The sequence below is a fragment of the Myotis davidii genome, unplaced genomic scaffold (assembly GCF_000327345.1).
Source record: "Myotis davidii unplaced genomic scaffold, ASM32734v1 scaffold204, whole genome shotgun sequence".
Lineage (NCBI taxonomy): Eukaryota > Metazoa > Chordata > Mammalia > Chiroptera > Vespertilionidae > Myotis > Myotis davidii.
In genome coordinates this window covers 4,724,506-4,744,620 of record NW_006299715.1, presented here as the reverse complement: position 1 = coordinate 4,744,620, position 20,115 = coordinate 4,724,506, and the positions used below count along the sequence as shown (strand labels likewise).

The 20,115-nt window shown below is 45.1% G+C and overlaps 1 protein-coding gene across 1 annotated transcript in view; it reads right to left on the bottom strand.

Moving 5' to 3' along the window:
• Window positions 1–4,639: 4,639 nt before the first annotated feature.
• The window catches only part of LAP3 (leucine aminopeptidase 3), an 18,780-nt gene continuing 3,304 nt past the window's right edge, over window positions 4,640–20,115 (bottom strand). The window contains exons 4-12 of the mRNA XM_015571858.1: window positions 19,685–19,844; window positions 18,225–18,389; window positions 16,592–16,750; window positions 13,920–14,044; window positions 12,549–12,637; window positions 11,624–11,726; window positions 7,649–7,728; window positions 5,921–6,030; window positions 4,640–5,199 (exon numbers count right to left, since the gene is read on the bottom strand). Coding sequence (XP_015427344.1) covers window positions 5,010–5,199; window positions 5,921–6,030; window positions 7,649–7,728; window positions 11,624–11,726; window positions 12,549–12,637; window positions 13,920–14,044; window positions 16,592–16,750; window positions 18,225–18,389; window positions 19,685–19,844 — 1,181 coding nt within the window. The 3' untranslated portion in view covers window positions 4,640–5,009. The remainder of the gene's footprint in view (window positions 5,200–5,920; window positions 6,031–7,648; window positions 7,729–11,623; window positions 11,727–12,548; window positions 12,638–13,919; window positions 14,045–16,591; window positions 16,751–18,224; window positions 18,390–19,684; window positions 19,845–20,115) is intronic.

The following is a 20,115-nucleotide window of genomic DNA, read 5'->3' as shown; positions in this document are numbered from 1 at the left end:
CCTGCGCAGCAGCTGGTCCGCGAATCACGTGATGCCTCCGATCACGTGGCAGTTCCCGGAGCCAGCAGTTGTTGGTTGGGCGTCAGGGAAACCGGCTGTTGGTTGGTCTCCTCTTCCTTCCCTGCGCGCCGCCGGATGTCTGGCTTTTTTCTTTTTTTCTTGAGAATCTAGGGCTTTGACCGCATTTGACACAGCCCTGTGGAGAAGAGAATACATTCGTTGGACTGAGCTCTCCCGCGGGAGACACGATGCTGCGGGGCGCAGCCGGACTTTGTCCTTCCCGCTTGGAGTAACTTTGGCCAAGTGTCTATGGCAGTGGTTCTCAACCTTCCTAATGCCGCGACCCTTTAATACAGTTCCTCATGTTGTGGTGACCCCCAACCATAAAATTATTTTTATTGCTACTTCATAACTAATCTTGCTGTTATGAATCGTAATGTAAATATCTGATATACAGGATGTATTTTCGTTTTTACAAATTGAACATAATTAAAGCCTAGTGATTAATCACAAAAACTATGTAATTATATATGTGTTTTCTGATGGTCTTAGGCGACCCCTGTGAAAGGGTCGTGACTCACAGGTTGAGAACCGCTGGTCTATGGGCTCTGTTTACCCGCTGCAAACAGCTGGAGGTACCCATTCCTTCCACAAATATTTACGGAGAGCTTGCTGTGCACCAGCTACTAATCCAGCCATCGTGGATAAAACGAGGACAGTTCTTTCTGGGGAGAGAGACAGGTAACAAAAACGACTAACATTGTTGAGGTTCCCTATCTATGTGCCTGGCACTGTTCCGTTAGATCATTATTGTGACACCAGAAATTCACTGTGCTACTATTTTAATAACTTGCTTTCAACAGCTGATTATTCATTTTTTTAGAAGGTAAATATATTTTTATTGTTTAATTTTAGTTATATATGTGATCATACAACACATTTATTGAGACCCTCCATGTCCTAGGTACCATTTGATGATCTGCGTGTTATAGCGGTCACTCCAAGTCTCTGCCCTTGTGGAGTTTACTATTGTTTTTGTGGGAGATTATATATATATATATATGGCAATATCACGTAGAGATAAATGCTGAGGCAAAAAAAAAAAAAAATGTATCCTGGCCAGGAGATGGCTAGTGATGGATTTGAGATAGGTGGTTGGAAAAGGCTACTCCAGGGAGAAGTGGACTGTAGACAAAATTCAGCCAGGAAACTTTCTAGACAGAGTGGTCCCTAAAGAAGGAACCTGCCGGGCATATTGAAGGAATCAAGAAAAGCCAGCAGGGCCCGAGCGAGTGAGGCAGGGCAGACATGGTCAGAGACAGGGGCTTCCCTTTGCCAATCACTCAGGTCAGAGGTCATCTTCCTAGCCTCAGTCTTAGACCCACACTCGCAGACACGTCACCATTACACATCACCTGCAATTACTTGTGTGTTTTCTTCTTCATTGACTAAGCTGCCGTACACACACACACACACCAACTGGAATGCAAGCGCCATGAAATCAGGGCCTGCCTATCTTCACATGGATTCCCAACACCTAGAACTGTGTCTGGCATAAAATAGACATAAATTTTTGTTGATTGAATGAACAAAAATAGAATCCCAGGAGGGACTAGTCTACTTCAGCAGTTTTCAGACTTTTTGGATCTCCAGGATCCTTTCCTTTACATTCCAAAATTTTATTGGGGACTCCAAATGTTTTTGCTTATATGGATGATGTCGGCCAATATTTACCTATTCAAATTGAGAATTGGTAAAATATTTACCTATTAAAACTAAGAATTAAAAATTTTATTTAAAAGCATTATGTATTAACATAAATATTTTTAAAAATATATTTTTACTGATTTCAGAGAGGAAGGGAGAGAGAGAGATAGAAATATCAGTGACGAGAGAGAATCATTGATTGGCTGCCTCCTGCATGCCCCTTACTGGGGATCGAGCCCACAACCCGGGCATGTGCCCTGAATGGGAATCGAACCTTGATCTCTTGGTTCAGAGGTCAATTACTCAACCACTGAACCACACCAGCTGGGGAACATAAATATTATTTTAATTAGAGTATAAATATTTTCCAGAACCAAAAATGAATTAGTGATAGGAGTGGCAGCATTTTACTTTTTTGCAAATCCTTGAACATCTGGCTGAAAAGACTGTACCCATTGTTTACCTAACCATGAGTAAGTTGCCTCAGTGGTTAGTGGTACCTCTCTTGGATTCACCCCAGAATGGAGCATATTTGGATTTTGTTGAAAACACGTTTCCTCGTGTAAAAAAACGGGAGAACACTACCTTGGAAAGATTACTGAGAAGAGATAATGTGTGTAGGGAGTTGCATAGATTACCAGTGAGAAAAGACAAGTGACATGATGTAATTTGTTTAAAAATAACCTCTCAAAAAAAAATAATAACCTCTCCCCAGTATAGAAGCAGAGGTAAGCAAATGGAGGCAGGAGTAATCAGGCAGTAATCTGAGAGTAAACTGCTAGTCCACACACAGAGAGACTAGTGTGATTTGTACAGTATCAGGGTTTAGGCCAGTGATGGTGAACCTTTTGCGCTCGGCGTGAGAGCATTTTAAAAAACCCTAACTTAACTCTGGTGCCGTGTCACATATAGAAATTTTTTGATATTTGCAACCATAGTAAAACAAAGACTTATATATATATATTTTTTCTTTTCTTTGGTCTTGCTTTTATGTATAGGGCGTAATGTCACAGGAGGCCATAGTATTCTGCCACCCGTGAGGAGTAAGCCCAAGTTGCTGTTGGATGTGTTGTATACAGAGAAGCCATTCTTCAGGCACTCTGCCCTCTCCACACCCAAGGGACTTATATTTTTGATATTTATTTTATATATTTAAATGCCATTTAGCAAAGAAAAATCAACCAAAAAAAATGAGTTCGTGTGTCACCTCTGACACGTGTGTCATAGGTTCGCCGTCACTGGTTTAGGCCAACATTTCCTCAGTGACGGGAGTAGCCACCCCAAGGTTCAAGAGTATGGTGGGCAGTAGAGAAAGGGCCAAGGAAGTGGCCAGCCCACTGCTAACCGACATACCAAGTGATGGGGTGTGGTTTCAGGTACTGGGCTTTGCAGATCCACTGATCTGGGTTCTAACCTTTTTTCCTACGTTCTGGTTCACAAACATGAGCAATTCACTAGATTTAGTTTCCTCGTCTCCGCAGTGGTGTCACAGGCTGTTAGTTGCCAGACCCTTGTCCTCTTTTCCCTTCAGCAGCTAGCTAGTCATCTCCCCAAATCCCTGGCGTAACGTGACTTACTCTGGTTGATGATCTGAGCATGTTATGTGGGACTTGAGTGAAAGCTCCTTAAAATATGTTCATCCCCCACCCCCACCCCCTCCCGTCCTCATCTTCATGCAGCCTTGTCCCAGCCGCCTTTGAACACTATGGTTCTAACCCGCTGCTGCTTTGGGCTTGCTGCTCCCCACAGCCACGCCCAGCCAGTCCTCACTGAAACCGACTCAGATACCACCTGCCTCCGGTCGTGGCTCTGAGGACCAGCCAAGGGTCTGTGAAATGCCTGGCAGCTGGATGCATGGGCATCAACCAGATTAGATAAGCACATGAACCCAGGGCTGTGCCTAGCCTTCTGTATCTCACACTCGAGTAAACACAGGGGTTCCATTGTTCTTTTACTTCTAAAAGGCCTTTGACAGAAAGCCTTCCATCATATCCCTGCCTGGCCTCTCAGTCACCCAGAAGGAATCTAAATGACTTTAGTTTCTTTTCACAAGCTGATAGTCCCACCTTTCAGTTTCACCTTTCTGGACAGGGATACGTGGAAGGAGACTTTACTGCCTGGTTTTAACTCTAACAGCATGAATATGCATGGCCGTTTCCTTTCCCTGTCTGTAAACCAGTTTAGACACAACTTCATCTTAGATGTCAAGTTTTTAAAATATTAAAAATACAGTAGGTCCTCGGGTTACATCAGAGATCTGTTCCTACGGCACGATGTAACGGGGATTTTCGCCGTAAGTCGGAATCCACCTACATAAGCACCTTCGTCACTCATGGAGCACAGATAACAATTCCTGACCTTTACTTGTGGTAAATAAATAATAAAAAACATAAAGCAGAAAGATAACAATTCCTGATCTTGTGGTAAATGAATAACAATAAGCATAAAGTGCATATGTATATACGTCAAAATGATGGAACTTTTTTTTTAAATAAATAAATGGGAGATGGCGACGTAACCACAAAACAATGTACGTCGAGTCCGATGTAACCCAAGGACTGTAACTCCATAAACAGCTTTTCCTGACAAATGTCTCAAAGTCTTAAAAAAAAAAGGCACACATCCTAGTCATGGGGATTTGATTCACCCCCTGCCAAAATAAAACAGGAGAGCTGTCTTCAAAATCTGACAGACGGGATGTTCACTCTCAGTGCCTCGTTCTCCTCATCTGTTATATGGGGATGATGGTACCTCATCATAAACTGATAAGCTCACACTGAGTGCCCTAAAGTGAGGATTAACATTGAGATAACACCTTTATCCCTGCGCCTCAACTCACTTAGTTCACATAACAAAGCCAAAGAGATGGGTTCTGTTATAGTCGTCACTGGGTTTATAGTAGTAATACATCAGGAAATACCAGAGCCACACCAAGGAGCGCAAAAAGCTGGATTTATTGTTTCTGACAATTTCATAGTAACTCATGTTCCTGGCATCACAAATCTGAAATACAATTTTGCTCCTTAATTAAAAACATATACTCTGAAAAGTGATTGTTTTTTTAAAAATTCAATCATCATATATAGGATATCTTAAAAATGTTTTCCAAGCAGGATATTTGCTTTACATTTTAAAATCTCTGCATAAAAATGAGAAAACAAATCAAGGCATAGAAATTTCATTTTGTTCTACATTTTTAAACACCATCCTTTTTTCCTTTAAAAGATTTTCATTCATTGCAAAATATTTTGAAGCTCAACTGCCCACTTGAGATGGAATGAAGGAGTTTTAAGGTATCTGCTCTAAGCACTGCCTTGACTGAACCGAACCAAGAACTCGATCAGGGTCCTCGTGGGCCTCCCGGTCATGCCTTTCCTCAGGTACGAGATCTCATCTTTGTTGGTCATCACACCTGCTATGTCTAAATGCGCCCACTTCGGATGAGTCACAAATTCTTTCAGGAACGCTGCAGCTGTGCATGCTCCTGCGGATCTGGAAAGACAGAGATGGTTGTTACCTCATCTGCACGTGCACAGAACATTTTGTTAAGATCCTCCATTCTTGCTAAGGAGAGTCTATGACCAGAGAGCAAAAGTCAAGCTTATGAGACCTATTAAGAAGTTAACCCAGAAATCACTTCCAGATACTTACTTCAAACATAGATTTAATTTTTTTAAATCCTCACCTGAGGATATGTTTATAGATTTTAGAGAGAGGCAGGGAGAGAGAGCGACAGAGAGAGGGAAACATTGAAGTGATAAACACCGACTGGGTGCCTCTCGTATGTGCCCCAAATGAGGGCCAAACCTGAAGCTAGGCATGTGCCCTGACCAGGAATCTAACTTGCAACCTTTTGGTGCAAGGATGACACTCCAACCAACTGAGCCACGTTGGCCAGGGCTTTAGACATAGCTTTAAGCAGTAAAGGATAAGTTCCATATCCCTTGTCCCAAGGTAATGAATTCCTATTGTATCCAAATCTTTCCCTTACCATTTGTCAAAAATGACCTTTAGATTTGAAAATATGCAAAATTTTGAGAACCAATTGGGAAATGCCTTAAAATTAAAGACATTATAAATTAGTGCTTATGAGCACTACTTCAAAAGAAAACTGGACAGTTAAGCCTTTTGTGAACAGAACTACAATTGAAAATGGTCACTCTGGCAACCAATGCTGGCTGGGAAAATGCACTTTTATAGCTCATTTACATACCTGTATTTTCCAATGTTATTCACATCCGCAAGCTGGCAGTCTACAACCTGTCTTGTATAATGTTCATAGAGAGGCATCCTCCAGACACGGTCCCCTGTTTCAACACTGGCCTACAGAGGGAACAGGCACAAGTTGGCAGAGTGGATGACGTCAGGGATTAGGTAAACGTGGCTCTGAATGTGGGATGTTCAATGCAGGAAGAAAAGAGCTGTTCTGACCTATTACTCTAGAACAGTGGTTCTCAACCTGTGGGTCGCGACCCCTTTAGCGGTCGAACGACCCTTTCACAGGGGTCGCCTAAGACCATCCTGCATATCAGATATTTACATTACGATTCATAACAGTAGCACCATTACAGTTATGAAGTAGCAACGAAAGTAATTTTATGGTTGGGTCACAACATGAGGAACTGTATTTAAAGGGCCAGAAGGTTGAGAACCACTGCTCTAGAGCATCAAGCTACATAGCAGGTTCCACAATCATGTTATTATTAATTAAAACATTTACTTAAGAATAATAGGAAGAAACAAGTATGTTATAAAACAATCCCACAAATTTGTCCGGCATTTGCTAATATCATCAAACTAATATTAAGGGTCTCAGTTATTTAAATAATGTTGCACATACCACTTTGATTCTTTTCAAAGTTGCCTCCATATTTTTAAAAACCCGACAGTGTCGTGGGTGCTAAGATAGAGACACTGGATGCAGGGAAGGCTAGAGGGTAGGCCCACGGCCCAGCCTGGGAGGGGACAACTGAGCTGGTATCACGGAGGAGGGGTGGGGATTCACAAATGGGGAGAAGACAAAGATGAAAAGGAAGCAGTTCAGGGTGAAAAGAAGTTTGGGACCTTAAACCAACATCAAGAATGTAGTCAGGGACATTTTGTATTTGCTCCCTCCTGGCACAGTTACTTGTTGAAAGAAGGAGGTGCCACATGGAGCTGCCTGGTAGCCAAGTGGATGCAGGGCCTGGAGTTCAGGAGCAAGATGGGACTAACCATCGGAGGGGTGAGCTGAAGCCCGGAATAGATGAGCTTCCAGTGCGGCCCGTGGACAGTAGGAAGGGCGGGTGGCCCGTGACCGAACACCCACCAAAGGGGTAGACAAAGGAAAACACTGGCAAAGAAGTCAGTGAAGAAAGGGACCAGAGATGATGACAGAAGCCAAGATGGGGTGTCACCAAAAGGTCAGGGTTACATGCGGCCTCTAGACAGTCTCAGCGAGGCTAACAGAGTGGGGCTGGCGGGGGAAAGCTGATGGCAGTGAGTGAAAGGGGTGGCGATGACAGGAGACAGCTGCTGGAGGAGGCTGGAGGAGGGCGCAGAGGAGGCACAGCCGGAGGCATCCTTATCACCCCTACCCATGGGCCAGGCGAGTCCTGTTTATATGCTTGCCTACTTTGCCCATGACGCTCATTCATTAAAGGCCACTTCCTTTACAAAGCTGCCCTCATTACCTTTTCTACCTCAGAGACGCTATGGCCATGGTATTTTGGGAGACACTGTCACATCACTGTGAGGCTACTGGAGGAGAGGATGAGGGTGGTATCATACCCATTATTTTGAGACATTTATAGAAAACGCAAAGCACAATGAATCAAATTTATTGCATTTTCGATTCAAAGGAAAATCTACAGCATAAAAATCACTCTAACACAGTGAAGAACTTTATCATTCTTAGGCTAGCATAACCATCTCCACAATTTAGGTCTCTGTGTATTCCTACCTCAAACAGTTGGTTCCACAGCCAGGATGAATTGGTAAAGACCCCAGTGGCGCCGGAGCCCAAAGCTATGTCCATGGCACCTGCAAGGCACATACTCTGGGTCAATGTTCCGTCTCTCCACACACGATGGGTCTCTCTGCTACTCCCACCAAAACTTTAGCTCTAACCCTATTAAATGTCCCCCTCATTTCCAAAAATAGAAAACCTTAGGAAATCCTTACACTATATAGCTTTCCATTTCTCAAGCCACAATTCACCTTCAATTATTAGAGAAAAATGCAAAAGAAGTAATATTAAATATCACCAATAACCCCATCTCAGGGATAACCATCACATTTTTTAATATTTCCTTTCAGATTTTTTCTAAACAAAGAAAACCATAATTAAGACCACACTGTATATGTCCAAATACATGTTCTTCCTTTTATGCTTTAAAGATTCATTCCTCTTTTATAAACAAACTAGAAGCCCGGTGCACAAAATTCATGCATGGGGGGGCGGGGAGCAAGAAGAGGGTCCCTCAGCGTGGCCTGTGCCCTCTCACAGTCCAGGACCCCTCGGGGGATGTCCGCCTGCCGGCTAAGCTGGCAATCAGACTTTGCTCTCGCAGTCCGGGGCTTTGCAGTCCAGGACCCCTCGTTTCTTACCGCCCGCCTGCAGCAGAGGCGGTAGAGGCTCCCACCACCGCCGCTGTGCTCGCCAGCCGTGAGCCCGGCTCTGGGCTTCTGGCTGAGCGGTGCGCCCCCTGCAGGAGTGCACTGACCACCAGGGGGCAGCTCCTGCATTGAGCATATGCCCCTAGTGGTCAGTGCGCATCATAGTGACCATTTGGCCATTTGGTTGATTTGCTTATTGGCCTTTTATTATATAGGATGTTTGAAAGTAGTTTTAATGATTTCAAAAGTCCACTGAGTAGAAATACCAATATTTACTTATTATTGGGTAGTGAGGTATCTCTAATTTTTCAGTATTTCAAATCACATCTCAGTAAGTATCTGCTACAAGAGTTTGATGCCTTTTTTTAAAAAAGTCTGTTATTTTATCATATTCATTTGTTTCATCTTTGTTTTCTTCTCCAACAATGCTATGTCCTATTGGCTGATTTCAGAAAAAAAGTTTAGAGCCATCATTTCATTTTGTGAATGTGGTTAATGTCACTGACCACACACAGCACCACAGTGATTAAACCGTCTCTTTCCAGGGAAGGGAGCAGCCCTTCAGTGCTGACACCCCTGTGCCTTCTGCAGGACATTTGGCAACTTGGGTCTGTTTGGGTCATTTGTTCTCTCAGGTTTGTTACCCTTTCCCTCCCAATTCTCTCAAACCTATGTTCACTTCCCTCCACCACGACTGCTACCATCATATACCTCTAGATTATAATAGTCTTTTAACAAAACTTGTAGAAAATTTCAAATATACACAAAGTAAAAAGAATACCATAATGAACACACAGGCACCCATTATTTAGCATCAACACGATCAACTCATAGCAGACTTGTTTCATCTACAGCCCATACCCAACAGATTTTGAAGCCAATCGTAGATACTGTAATATTCATCTTTAAAACACACATTTACACAACCACAGAAGTCGACTACACACCACTCAGTAGCCCAATGGCCCTTCTCCAATCATCTCTGACACTGCGGGGAGGGTCCCTTTCATGTACAAACATGATCTTACTGTCTCCATGCTTAATACTCTTCAGTACTTCCTACTGCACTGGCTCAGGACAGAACCCTGCAACACGCCAAGGCCAGCCTGGGTCTGGCACCTATCAGCACGTCGGCCTCATGGGTCACCCGCCGCACCCCCCAGCCAAAATGTGCTCTTCTCCATCCCACTCACCGCTGCTGCCCCCATGAGCCCCCACCCATGAGGGCTCTTGGCTGCTGGTATGCGCTTCCTTCCACTCGGTGATGCCTCCTCCATCAGACCCCAGTGCTTCTCAGACAAGGTGCCTGACCTCCCAGCCCTTCAAATCCTCAGCTGCACAGGCTCCCACGCTCCTTTTAACTCAGCTGCTTATGCTGGTCACCTGCAACTTCAGCTGTCAGAGGATCTGCTGACTGCCACTCGCATCTGCTCTGACCCACTCTAACCCCAGCCACTAACAGTTAAATATGTACCCGCTGTATACCAGTTACTATGACAGGTGTGGGCTAATCCCTGCCTATGTGACTTGGGGTACACACACTCATTAATACTTTAGTTTTAAAGTCAGTGGTTTTTCCATACTTCTACATTTGTCCTCAAAACATTCCTATCCACCCCAAAAGTTTTGCATCAGTGTTTAATTGTCTCAGAGAAAGATAAGCACGAACCTCAAACAAGAACATGATATGTTTTCTTAAAGGAATAGAAAATGATAACTTGATATTTAATACTAGAGGCCTGATGCACGAAATTTGTGCAAGGGGCTCGGCCCTTGCAGCCCCGGCTTCATCCAGAATGTCATCCGCACAGTTGTTCTGCTGTTCGGTCTAATTAACGTATTAGCTCTTTAATATATAGGATGATCCAACTGGGACCAGGGCTCTAAAGATTTTAGATATACTTCAGAAACCCCTCTATGAACAAGGGGCTATTATACCTCTTCTACAGATGAAGTAACTGTCCAAAGTTGCATGCTATTAAGAAGAGAGCAAGTTTTAAAATCAGATTCGCTCTCTCTAAAGACTATGTACTTCCTTCTGCCATGAACTTGGGGTTGGAAACTGTTTCCCATTCTCCCCTTTAACCCCAGTTCAAACTTATAAGGAACTCAGTGAGTACTTGGGGCACTGAAGTGAATCATACACAGCCTCAGCCAAGGCAATGGCCAAGGAGGTCTGAGGGCTCACCCATTAGGTTGCCCTTAGTTACCTGGGGCCAACTTTCAATTTCAAAGCTTCTTAAACCCTCAGGCTGGGAAAGAAAGGGGGCTGTGATTCCTCACTTACAGAAAGATGTGTTACCACCCACCTCATCATGGCTCCCAAACACCCACCCCAGCACCTCCATCATTCAGCTTGAAGCGTTGGCTGAACTGAACAGGGAAACAAAGACTAGGAAGTTACATAATATGATGCCAGCTTTAGAAAGGACTCAGCAGTACATCTGTGCACACTGCCAGACCCACACAGAGGGCAAAGAGCTCTGCTAAAGTGCAGGCTCACCTGACCAGGGGAAGAATAAGAACAAAGGATGAAAAATGTTCTGAATTTTAATCTTCAAAGAGGCACAGACAGAATGAATCCCCAGAAAGGGAACTGTTGGATGAACGAGTATGAACAGGGTTTCTGCAACAAGGCCAGGCCCGCGGTCAGCTTCTCAGGAACTTACCCACTGTGCGGGTGCTATCTTAAAGGGGCCTGCCCAAAGCTCCCTCCAGTCTTCACAACTCTGCAAACAAATGTGCCCTCAGGTATTGATCCTTCACAACTGGGCAAACGAATGTGCCCTAAGGTACTGATGCTCAAGGGGTCAAGTCACTTGCCCAAGGCTGCCGGCCTCGTAAGGGGCACAGCTGGGAGTCACCCTGGGTTGGCCTTAAAGCCAACCTGCTTCACAACACATGGCCCTGCCTCCGTTAAATGAGGATCTTGTTACTGCCCCCCTCACAATGTTTTTATTTCTGTATAACGTCTAGTACAAAAAGTTCAGAGAGCTCAGTGCCATCAGACACATCATGATTAATTTCAAAAAACTATTGATTATGGGATTTATCTTTTCATCTGTATCAAATGGTCGTCGTGACAAAACGTCTCTCAATACTGTTTTTAGATCTCACTCTGGAAGGGCTGATCTGACCCACTTGTTAGTTCTTGTTTTAAAGCTACAGTCTGGCAGGTTCAAAGCAGTTTGTAACTGCCACACAAATGGTGAAAGATCCCTGAACGCAAACTTCAGTAAACCCTGCCCTGAGCACAGCGTGTGCTCTGCGCCTACACAGACTTTCCCCACACAAAGGCAGGGCGAGCAGGCTGTCTGACCTGTGAGGGTGGCGGCATTGATGATTAACTTCGGGTTGAAGGTGTGCGCGTAACAGAGCGCGTCGGCCAGGATGAGCCTCCCCTCGGCATCGGTGTTATCCACCTGCAGAGGGAGGTGAAGGAGTGTTAGCACAAGCACGGATATCAGAACTGGACGCTCAACTCCAAAGTGAGAAAGCGCTGGTGCGATGTTTTTCACCGGGCTTCAAACACATGCTTCTACCTCAGTTAGAATAAGGCACATGATTAATCTGAAGAGCAAATCTAAGTTAATAGCCCCTGTACCAGAGCTGATGACTCTGGAAGCTGAAATCAATAGAAAGTATCTGGTCCGTTATATCAACAAGTTTCTAACAGAAGGGGTAAAGATTTCAGGATTTCCGAAAACAAATAAGCTGAAGAGTTTAAGAAAATGACAGCGAGGTGGCAGCCTGAACCTCCAAACCCGAGAACTCTGCTGCTTCAACAACTTTACATACACTGGTTCCCTTCTTTCAAAGAGGCCCGATGGTTATGGGCAGCGTGTGTACACCCATGTGCCCAGAAGTGCAGTGCCCGTGACTCAGGACAGTGTCCTCCCCGCTCCCCACGCACACCTACATGGAGAGAGTTGATCGTGGCACAGGTGCATTAAAAAAAACAGCTGTACTTTCACTGCTCTGCTGTGCTCTGAGGGGCTCACTGCAAATTCACGGTATTCTGTGTGTATAGTTGACAGGATGTAGAAGGAATAAGGTAGGAAAACATTCTTAGAATTCCCATAAAGAAATACTTTTGACTTTGCAGGAAAAGCCTCTTGAAACGAATACACCACCCCCCTGCATGGAGCCTGCACTCTGCACCCGTTCACAGTGTGTTTGTGAGGCGACTGGGGGCTCCCTTAGGAACGCCAGCATGGGGAGGGCTGTGTCTTCCATTTACAAACCTGAATGGTCTTTCCATTCCTGGCTCTGACGACATCTCCAGGCTTGTTGGCCTTACCACTCGGCATGTTTTCACAAAGAGGGGCCAAACCTATTGGGAAAAAAACAAATGAAGGAACATGGAATGTGCTGGGTCCAAATATGCCACCCACAGGAGAGGTGCCCTGGCGGGCCATCGGAGGCATGCCATGCCACTGTTAAATTTTGTCATTCATCTACACCCATTACTTTACTCTGATGTGTTTGCAGGTAAATTACATCTTTAGAAAAATCCATGAAAAGGACTCTGATCTACTCTAACTTGCAGGCTTCTAAGGAGGTCATATCTCCTTAACCAAGTGATCAAATGTAGCATCACCCATGACCCAAGTGACATACGCATCAGCCACAGAACACATCACCTACCCTGATTCTATCATGAAACAACCAAATTAATCCAAATCCTGGAACCTGGACCCTTCAAAACCACCAATGTCATGAGAGGGAAAAGGGCAGGTTAGGGTTCTAGATTAAAGAAAATTAAAGAAACATGGCAATCACAGGCAATGTGTGAGCCTTCTCTAGCTCCTAGTTTTCAAAAAATAAATAGGTCTGTGTATACACACACACACACACACACACACACACACACACACACACACAACGAACATTTTTTAGACAACTGGGAAATTTGAATTAGGTTACTGTATCAATCTTTAGAAATAATAATGATATTGTCATTACCTAGAATGTCCTTTTTAAGAGCACACGCTGAAGTATTCAGGGGTGATAAGTCAGGATGTCTGCTACTTACACTTTAGCAAAAAAAGGGGACTGTGATATTAAAGGGGGCTGGGGAATGTCAGACAGACCTGGATCCCATTCTAATTTCCGTGGTAAGGAGGTGATACACTGGGCAGGTCTCCCCTCCTCCCCACTTCTCTGAAACACGGCAGACTCCCAGCATTGATTCTGGCATCGTGTATTGCACGAAGAGCTGTGTGTACAGCGCCCTTTTTCAGTTTCAAGCATTTTCTGTGTGTTGTGGCATTTTAATCGCCCACAACCCTATGCTGTAATCACTAAATGATCCATCCATGTCCTTCCACCCTGAATTACTGGGAACTTTCTGCTGGAGGAAACCACAAACTTGACTTGATGTGCCCCTGACTGCTCACCACTTTTTGCAGAAGTAAAACAAATCTATTCAGCTACAGCCCATGATTGCGAAGTACAGTTAACTCAATCAGTCCAGGCAAGAAAGACTTATTCCAGCTAAATAGCTTCTGCTTGATGAAAAGCTATTTCAAAACCGTTTCTTGATCTGTTCAGCTGAGAGGAAACCATGTGTGTTATCTCAGTTCTACCACTGAACTGGTTTCCAGGACACTCACCAATGAGGTTAATGGGCAGACTGAGCTTGGCAGCGGACACGATGGCTGAGCAGATGGTGGCAGCCCCTCCCATGTCAGCCCTCATGAGGTCCATATTTGCAGAAGGCTTGATGGAGATGCCGCCACTATGGGGGGAAAGGACAACGTGCGATGTTAACACAGAGAAGAGGGCCACTGTCTTAAAAAAGAGTACACACACTGAGGGTTAGCCACCACACAAAGGCGCCATCTACCTGGCAGAGAAATTCAAATTTCTAATCGAGAATCTGAATGACTGCAACATTTTCAAGGATGATATTGCAATCTTTATAAAACTACAGACGGGGGTCTTGGCTCATTTTGTTTCTATTTGAATTAAATTTAAATGGCGCCCCTAAAACACTACGTCGTGTCATCAACGCAACTCAAATTCCACCCCGGTATTGGCTCGTTAACTCCTGGCCCCACATAGATTTGTCTCTTCAGCAAATTTTATGACTCAAATCAACTCACTTGTCCTGAAAGTCACCAACTATTAAGGAGAGCCGACAAGCTCGTAGAAGACTGGGAGGATCTTACCCCACAGAAGGACGGGGAGAACAATTCCCTCCAACACCCCAAGGTGCTAGGTCCTGCTAATGGCAAAATGCAACTGGAACCAGGACCAGCAAAGGAAGGTGCTGACCAAAGCCTTGAGGACAGCGCTCACACATGAGAGTTGACAAGGGTTTCAATCAGCAAGAAACCGAAACCACTCCCCAATAGGCCTCTATAATTAACCAGTGACTTTCTGCTTCGGATGCACAAACTCAGGAAGCACTTGCTTTTTTGCACGCTGGACAGAGTTGGGGTTTCGACTTCGAGTTCTGGGATCTGCTGCCGACTTGCCCTGGTGACTCTGGATGGTCTGCCCCCTGCACGGAGGTCTCTTTCGTAACAAACCAGGTCCTAATTCTCACTCACCGCAGAAGCACTCGACAGTTAGAAGGCTGTCGCTTACACCTAGAATTAATAATCACCTACTGACTCAGAATAAGAAACACATTCTTGGTCCAAGAAGTCCAGGAATAGCCCCCTGGGGGCAAAGGGAGCACGCTGGTTCATCAGGTGTCCTACCTACACGCCACTTTTTTCTCAAGGCCATTTCGGTTCTGGGAATTACAATCTCTATGTGTAGGACTCTCATTCTAAAGTAACCAGTCAGCCCGGCCAGTGTGGCTCAGTAGTTGAGCATCAACCTATGAGAACCAGGAGGTCATGGTTCGATTCCCAGCCCAGGATTGCAGGATTGCAGGATTGCAGGCTCAATTGCAGGCTCAATTGCATCCCCAGTAGTGGGTGTGCAAGAGGCAGCCAATCAATGATTCTCTCTCATCATTGATGTTTCTATCTCTCTCCCTCTCCTTTCCTCTCTGAAATCAATAAAAAAATATTTTTTAAAAATGAAAAAATAAAAGTAACCAAAGAGCAGCAGTTATCTTTGCTCATCTTCTAGATCTCTCTGGAATGCACCCACTTCTTTTCTACTGCATGCATCCTAGTTGAGGCTACCACTGTCTGTCATTCAGATGTGTGTCATGGCCCGACATACTCAGGTCTCCTTATCTCAGTCTTATCCTCTCATTTCATTACCCATACAACTACCAACTTTTTATTCTATAAAAAGTCTATCTCAATCAAAATCCCAGCAGATGTGTATAAAAAAATGGTAGATTCTAAAACTGATATGCAAATTGCCAAGGACACAGCCAGCGTCATTTTGAAATAGCTGCGCAAAGCTGGAGGACTCGATTACTAGACTCAGGACAGGGCAGCATTAATCAAGATACTTGGTCACAAGGTCCTGATGGAAGGACACAGAACAGAGATAGACCAACCATTATATGGTCAATTGATTCAAAATGGTACTGGCAGAGTTCAATGGGGAAATGATAGTCTTTTCAACAAATGGTGTTAAAACAAATGAATATCCATGTAGAAAGAAAAAAGGGGGAAAACAGCCTCAATGCATTCACACCATACACAAAAAATCAAAATGGACCATAGCCTAAAAGCCAAAACCATAAGGCTTACAGAAAAACACACACAGACTTTGGCAATCATTTCTTGAATGTAAAAAGAAACAGGAACTATAACTGAAAATGGATAAAACTGAAAGTGAAAATGGATAAAACTGAAAATGGATAAATTACACTTCATCAAAATTTAAAACTGCTCTTTGAAAGGTGCCACTGAGAAAACGAATAGGCATGCCTCAGAATAGGAAAACTGTATTTTCAATATGTATATATCTGAAAAAGAACTTGCATCTAGAATACACTTATTAAAAAACGTTTCTAAGAAGAGCAAAAGATTTGACAGACACTGCACTAAAGACACACCAATGACCAATAAGCACATTTCTTACCTGTAGAAGGTCCGCAGTGCCGACTTCCTAGGGGTCAGGTCAGGGCTAATCTATGTAAAATGCCTCACAGTCTCTGATACACAGTAAACATTTTATAAATGGCAACTTAACACATTCAAAGTGAACATATATGAAAAAAATAAAAATAAAAAACAAAAAAACAAAGTGAACATATACGAGATGACCAAACACTATGCTCTGGAAGCGAACCAACCATACATCAAATAATACAAGTGCATGAAAAGCATTCACCAAAACACAAAGCACAGATACCGTGAAGACCTACCTATCGAAGGTAATTCCCTTCCCAACAAACACCAGAGGCGCGTCACTTGCATTGGGGCTGCCTTTGTAGTGAATTTCCAGGAAGACTGGAGGCTCATCGGACCCTTTGGCCACACTTAGGAATGATCCCATTTCCTGTTCCTCAATCCAAGACTTGGGTCTACAGGATAGAAAGGGGAAAAGGTAAATATACTTTGTTGTCTCTATTTCAAAATAACTCAGAAAAAGCTCATCCATGTTTAACAAAGTCTAATGTACAAGCTGTTAAAATATGCATACATCAGTGCTTCGATTAACATGTTCTAGTTGCTCTCATTTTTGGGCAAATTACTTGTTTGAGTCTGTTTCCTCATCTATAAAATTAGGTCAATTACACCTCCCTCAAAAGATCAGCTACAGAATTACTACAAGAATTCATCCCTGGTACATAATACAATGTCAGATAATAATGCATAGTCAATAAATAATTACTTGCCCCCCCCCCCAACCTACTCATATATTTTTAAAGTTTTAGTGTACAGATAAGGCTGAGACCATAAAGGGTACTTAAAGGCAGTTAGGGGTCCATTGCTTTACTTTTTGGTCTTTCTAAAAAAAGACAAAAACAATCAACAACAACAACAAACACAGCGAAGCTATGCTTTGCTGTTTCTGTTTATATAAATATATCCTTTCTTTGAGTTTTTACAGTTGCTGGAATCCAGTCTTTTCCATGTTGTCACACTATTTCTCAGATTTCAATCCCAGTTCCAGATGTCTGATTGCAGTAGAGAAACTAATTACTTATTACTTCACAAGCACAGGACCAACAGTGGTAACAGAATGGGAACAGTCCTGTGTGCCAATCAGACTGCAGAGGCCGCATCGCTATTCTTCTGGGCTGGGGTACAAAAGGGCTCTGTACTGCCTTCTATCCACTGTAACTAGGCCGGGAGAAACCCTACACTCCCTTCAGGACAACCAGCAGCAGCCATATCCAAGGAATGCTCCTCTTGACTGCTTATCTACTCGTTGTAACTATTAAAGTAGGACTGCATTATGGAGAGGTGGTCACCGAATTTCAGAGGGAAAAGAATAAAAAATGGCCCAGCGAGTGTGACTCCATGGTTGAGCGTTGACCTATGAACTAGGAGGTCAGGGTTCGATTCCCAGTCAGGGCACATGCCCAGGTTGTGGGCTCAATCCCCAGTGTGGGGCATGCAGGAGGCAGCCAATCAATGATTCTCTCTCATCATTGATGTTTCTATCTCTCCTTCTTTCTTCCGCTCTGAAATCAATAAAAATATACTAAAAAAATAAAATAAATAAAAAAGGGAGGTATGGCAATAAAAAAACCACTTCAAAAGAAGCAAGTCTACATGTATCATGTGGGGATTTTTACTCACAAACTCAGCCCTGGATGTTTTATGAAAGGGCTGCCCTCCTGGAAGCACTGTACTTCCTTGGTTTGTACACGCCTACACCCGAGTGGGTCTGGCGCAGTGTCTAGTTTAATGGGTTAGACTAGGCCCTCCTGTCCCTCCCCGGTTCTGGCTGGCTGCCCTTTGCTCCCTGTGGTTTCCCAAGGGGGTCTCTGCACCCCTGCTCCTCCTGGCTGTAGCTTCCCGTGAGTCTGAGACATCACCCTGAATTACCTGATGTGGACTTCTGTCTTACTACTAGCACTTTTGAGATTCTTCTCGATGATTTCGGCAAATTTGGTTGGTGTCATCTCATTGGCAGGAGTCTCCATCAACTGGCGTGCCAGGTTCTGCCCGGAAGCAAAGAGGACCCCTTTCTGCCAGGCCTCCAGGTCACCGCTGGCAGAAGGAAGTACAGGGTCACTGTCAGACAACCTCTGGAGACACTGACATGTCACAGCTTGTAAAAACAGGAAGCCTGGGGGACTGGGTTCACTGTCCGGGATCTGACCCAGGGTGGCCGACGGGGGGGTGCAAAGAGCTAGAAAACATGGCCCCCACTGTGCGAGCTGGGAGATCCAGGGGAGCATGTCACCCCAGAATCCTCATCAGCATAAAAAAAGGGGTTGGACTGATGGGTCTGGAGGCCCTGATCCACCACTCAAGTTGATGACAGAGGTTTCCACAGCAAGGCCATTCTGACCCCCTTCTCTGCATCAGGAGTGACGCCGCTCTGAGTGCTAACTGTAGAGGACGTACGGCTCAATGCCGATGGGGAACTGGAGGCCTTTCTGCCTAATTTTTGCCTGGGAAGGGCTCTGAACGCCAACCCACCAGAGGGCAAGAATCAGCTTTAACAGAGAGAAGAGGTGGCCATGTTTCGACCCCAGCTCTTCCTGTGCACAGTAGGAATGCATGTGAGCAGCAAGGCTGGGCCAAGAGCTCATCGTTTGGTTTACTCGCCAGCTGTGCCTTTCGATCGAGCGTCATGAGCCCTATGAAATCGGAATTACGAGGCCACTCAGCAAGTGAAAACGGAGCACCGGGAGACTCTGGGCCGGAACTGAGGGGCCAGCCAGTAAGTGAGGGAGCCACGCTGATGGGTCGCAGAACCCGTACTCTTAACCACGACGGCATAGCTGCCAGCCACCAGGCTGTGCCAAGATCCCCACTCCACGGCACCATCTGAAGGGCTCACATGGTCCGTTCCTGACAGCAGGGACCTTGTTCTCCAAAACCCAGAACAGAGCTGGAAGGTGGTAGGTTCTCAATAATCTGCTGAGAGGTGAGTTTTTCCGGGAGACCACAAGGGCCAGGACGGCATCCCTTCATCTGTGTAGCTCCGGTGGTGAGCACAGTGCCAGCAGGTGCTGGTGAAATGGGAACTGTCTGGGCTGAAACCCGCTGGGACCTGGTCTCTTGTTCCCTCCTCTTTGGGGAGCCAACCTGGTGTGGTTTCCTAGTAATCAGCAAGCATGGAGGGCCCAGGGAGTAATGGGGGGACACGTACATGACGAAAGCCAGGAGCAGAACGTGGGGACAGGCACCATACTCTTAGAATGGCCAAGGTGACGGCGGAGATGGCAGACAGGCCGTGCCGCAGTGCCTGACACTGAAAGGCAGGCAGCTCATGTCCAGGAGGCCCGGCTGTCAGAACACCAAGAATGAACCCCAATCGTGGCTCGTTCCCTCACCTTCCATGCAGCTGCGCCGATATGGCCACCTTTTTCTTCTGCTTCAGGTTATCGTACTCATAGAGGCCGAGCACTGCTCCTTCCGCCGCGGCCTGGGCATCGCCACAGGGATCCACCTCCACGGAGGAGATCTCCAGGTCTTGAATCTGCCTGCACCCCGCTTCATAAGGAAAGAGGAGCCAGAAAATGGGAGTCAGTCAGCGACGTGAATAGCAGAGGCACGGTGCAGTGTGCCGAGAAAACACCAGGACTGGGCTTCGAATCCCAGCTCTGACACTTGGCCTTTGTGAGCCTCCGTTGCCTCTGAGCTAAAAGGAGGGTGTGCACACACCTCAGAGGTCAGGGAGGACAGGCTGACGGATAAAATGGCTGGTCTGGCTCCTCACAGAGCTACTCTGATTACTAACTAGTATTACTTCTGAAACACCAGG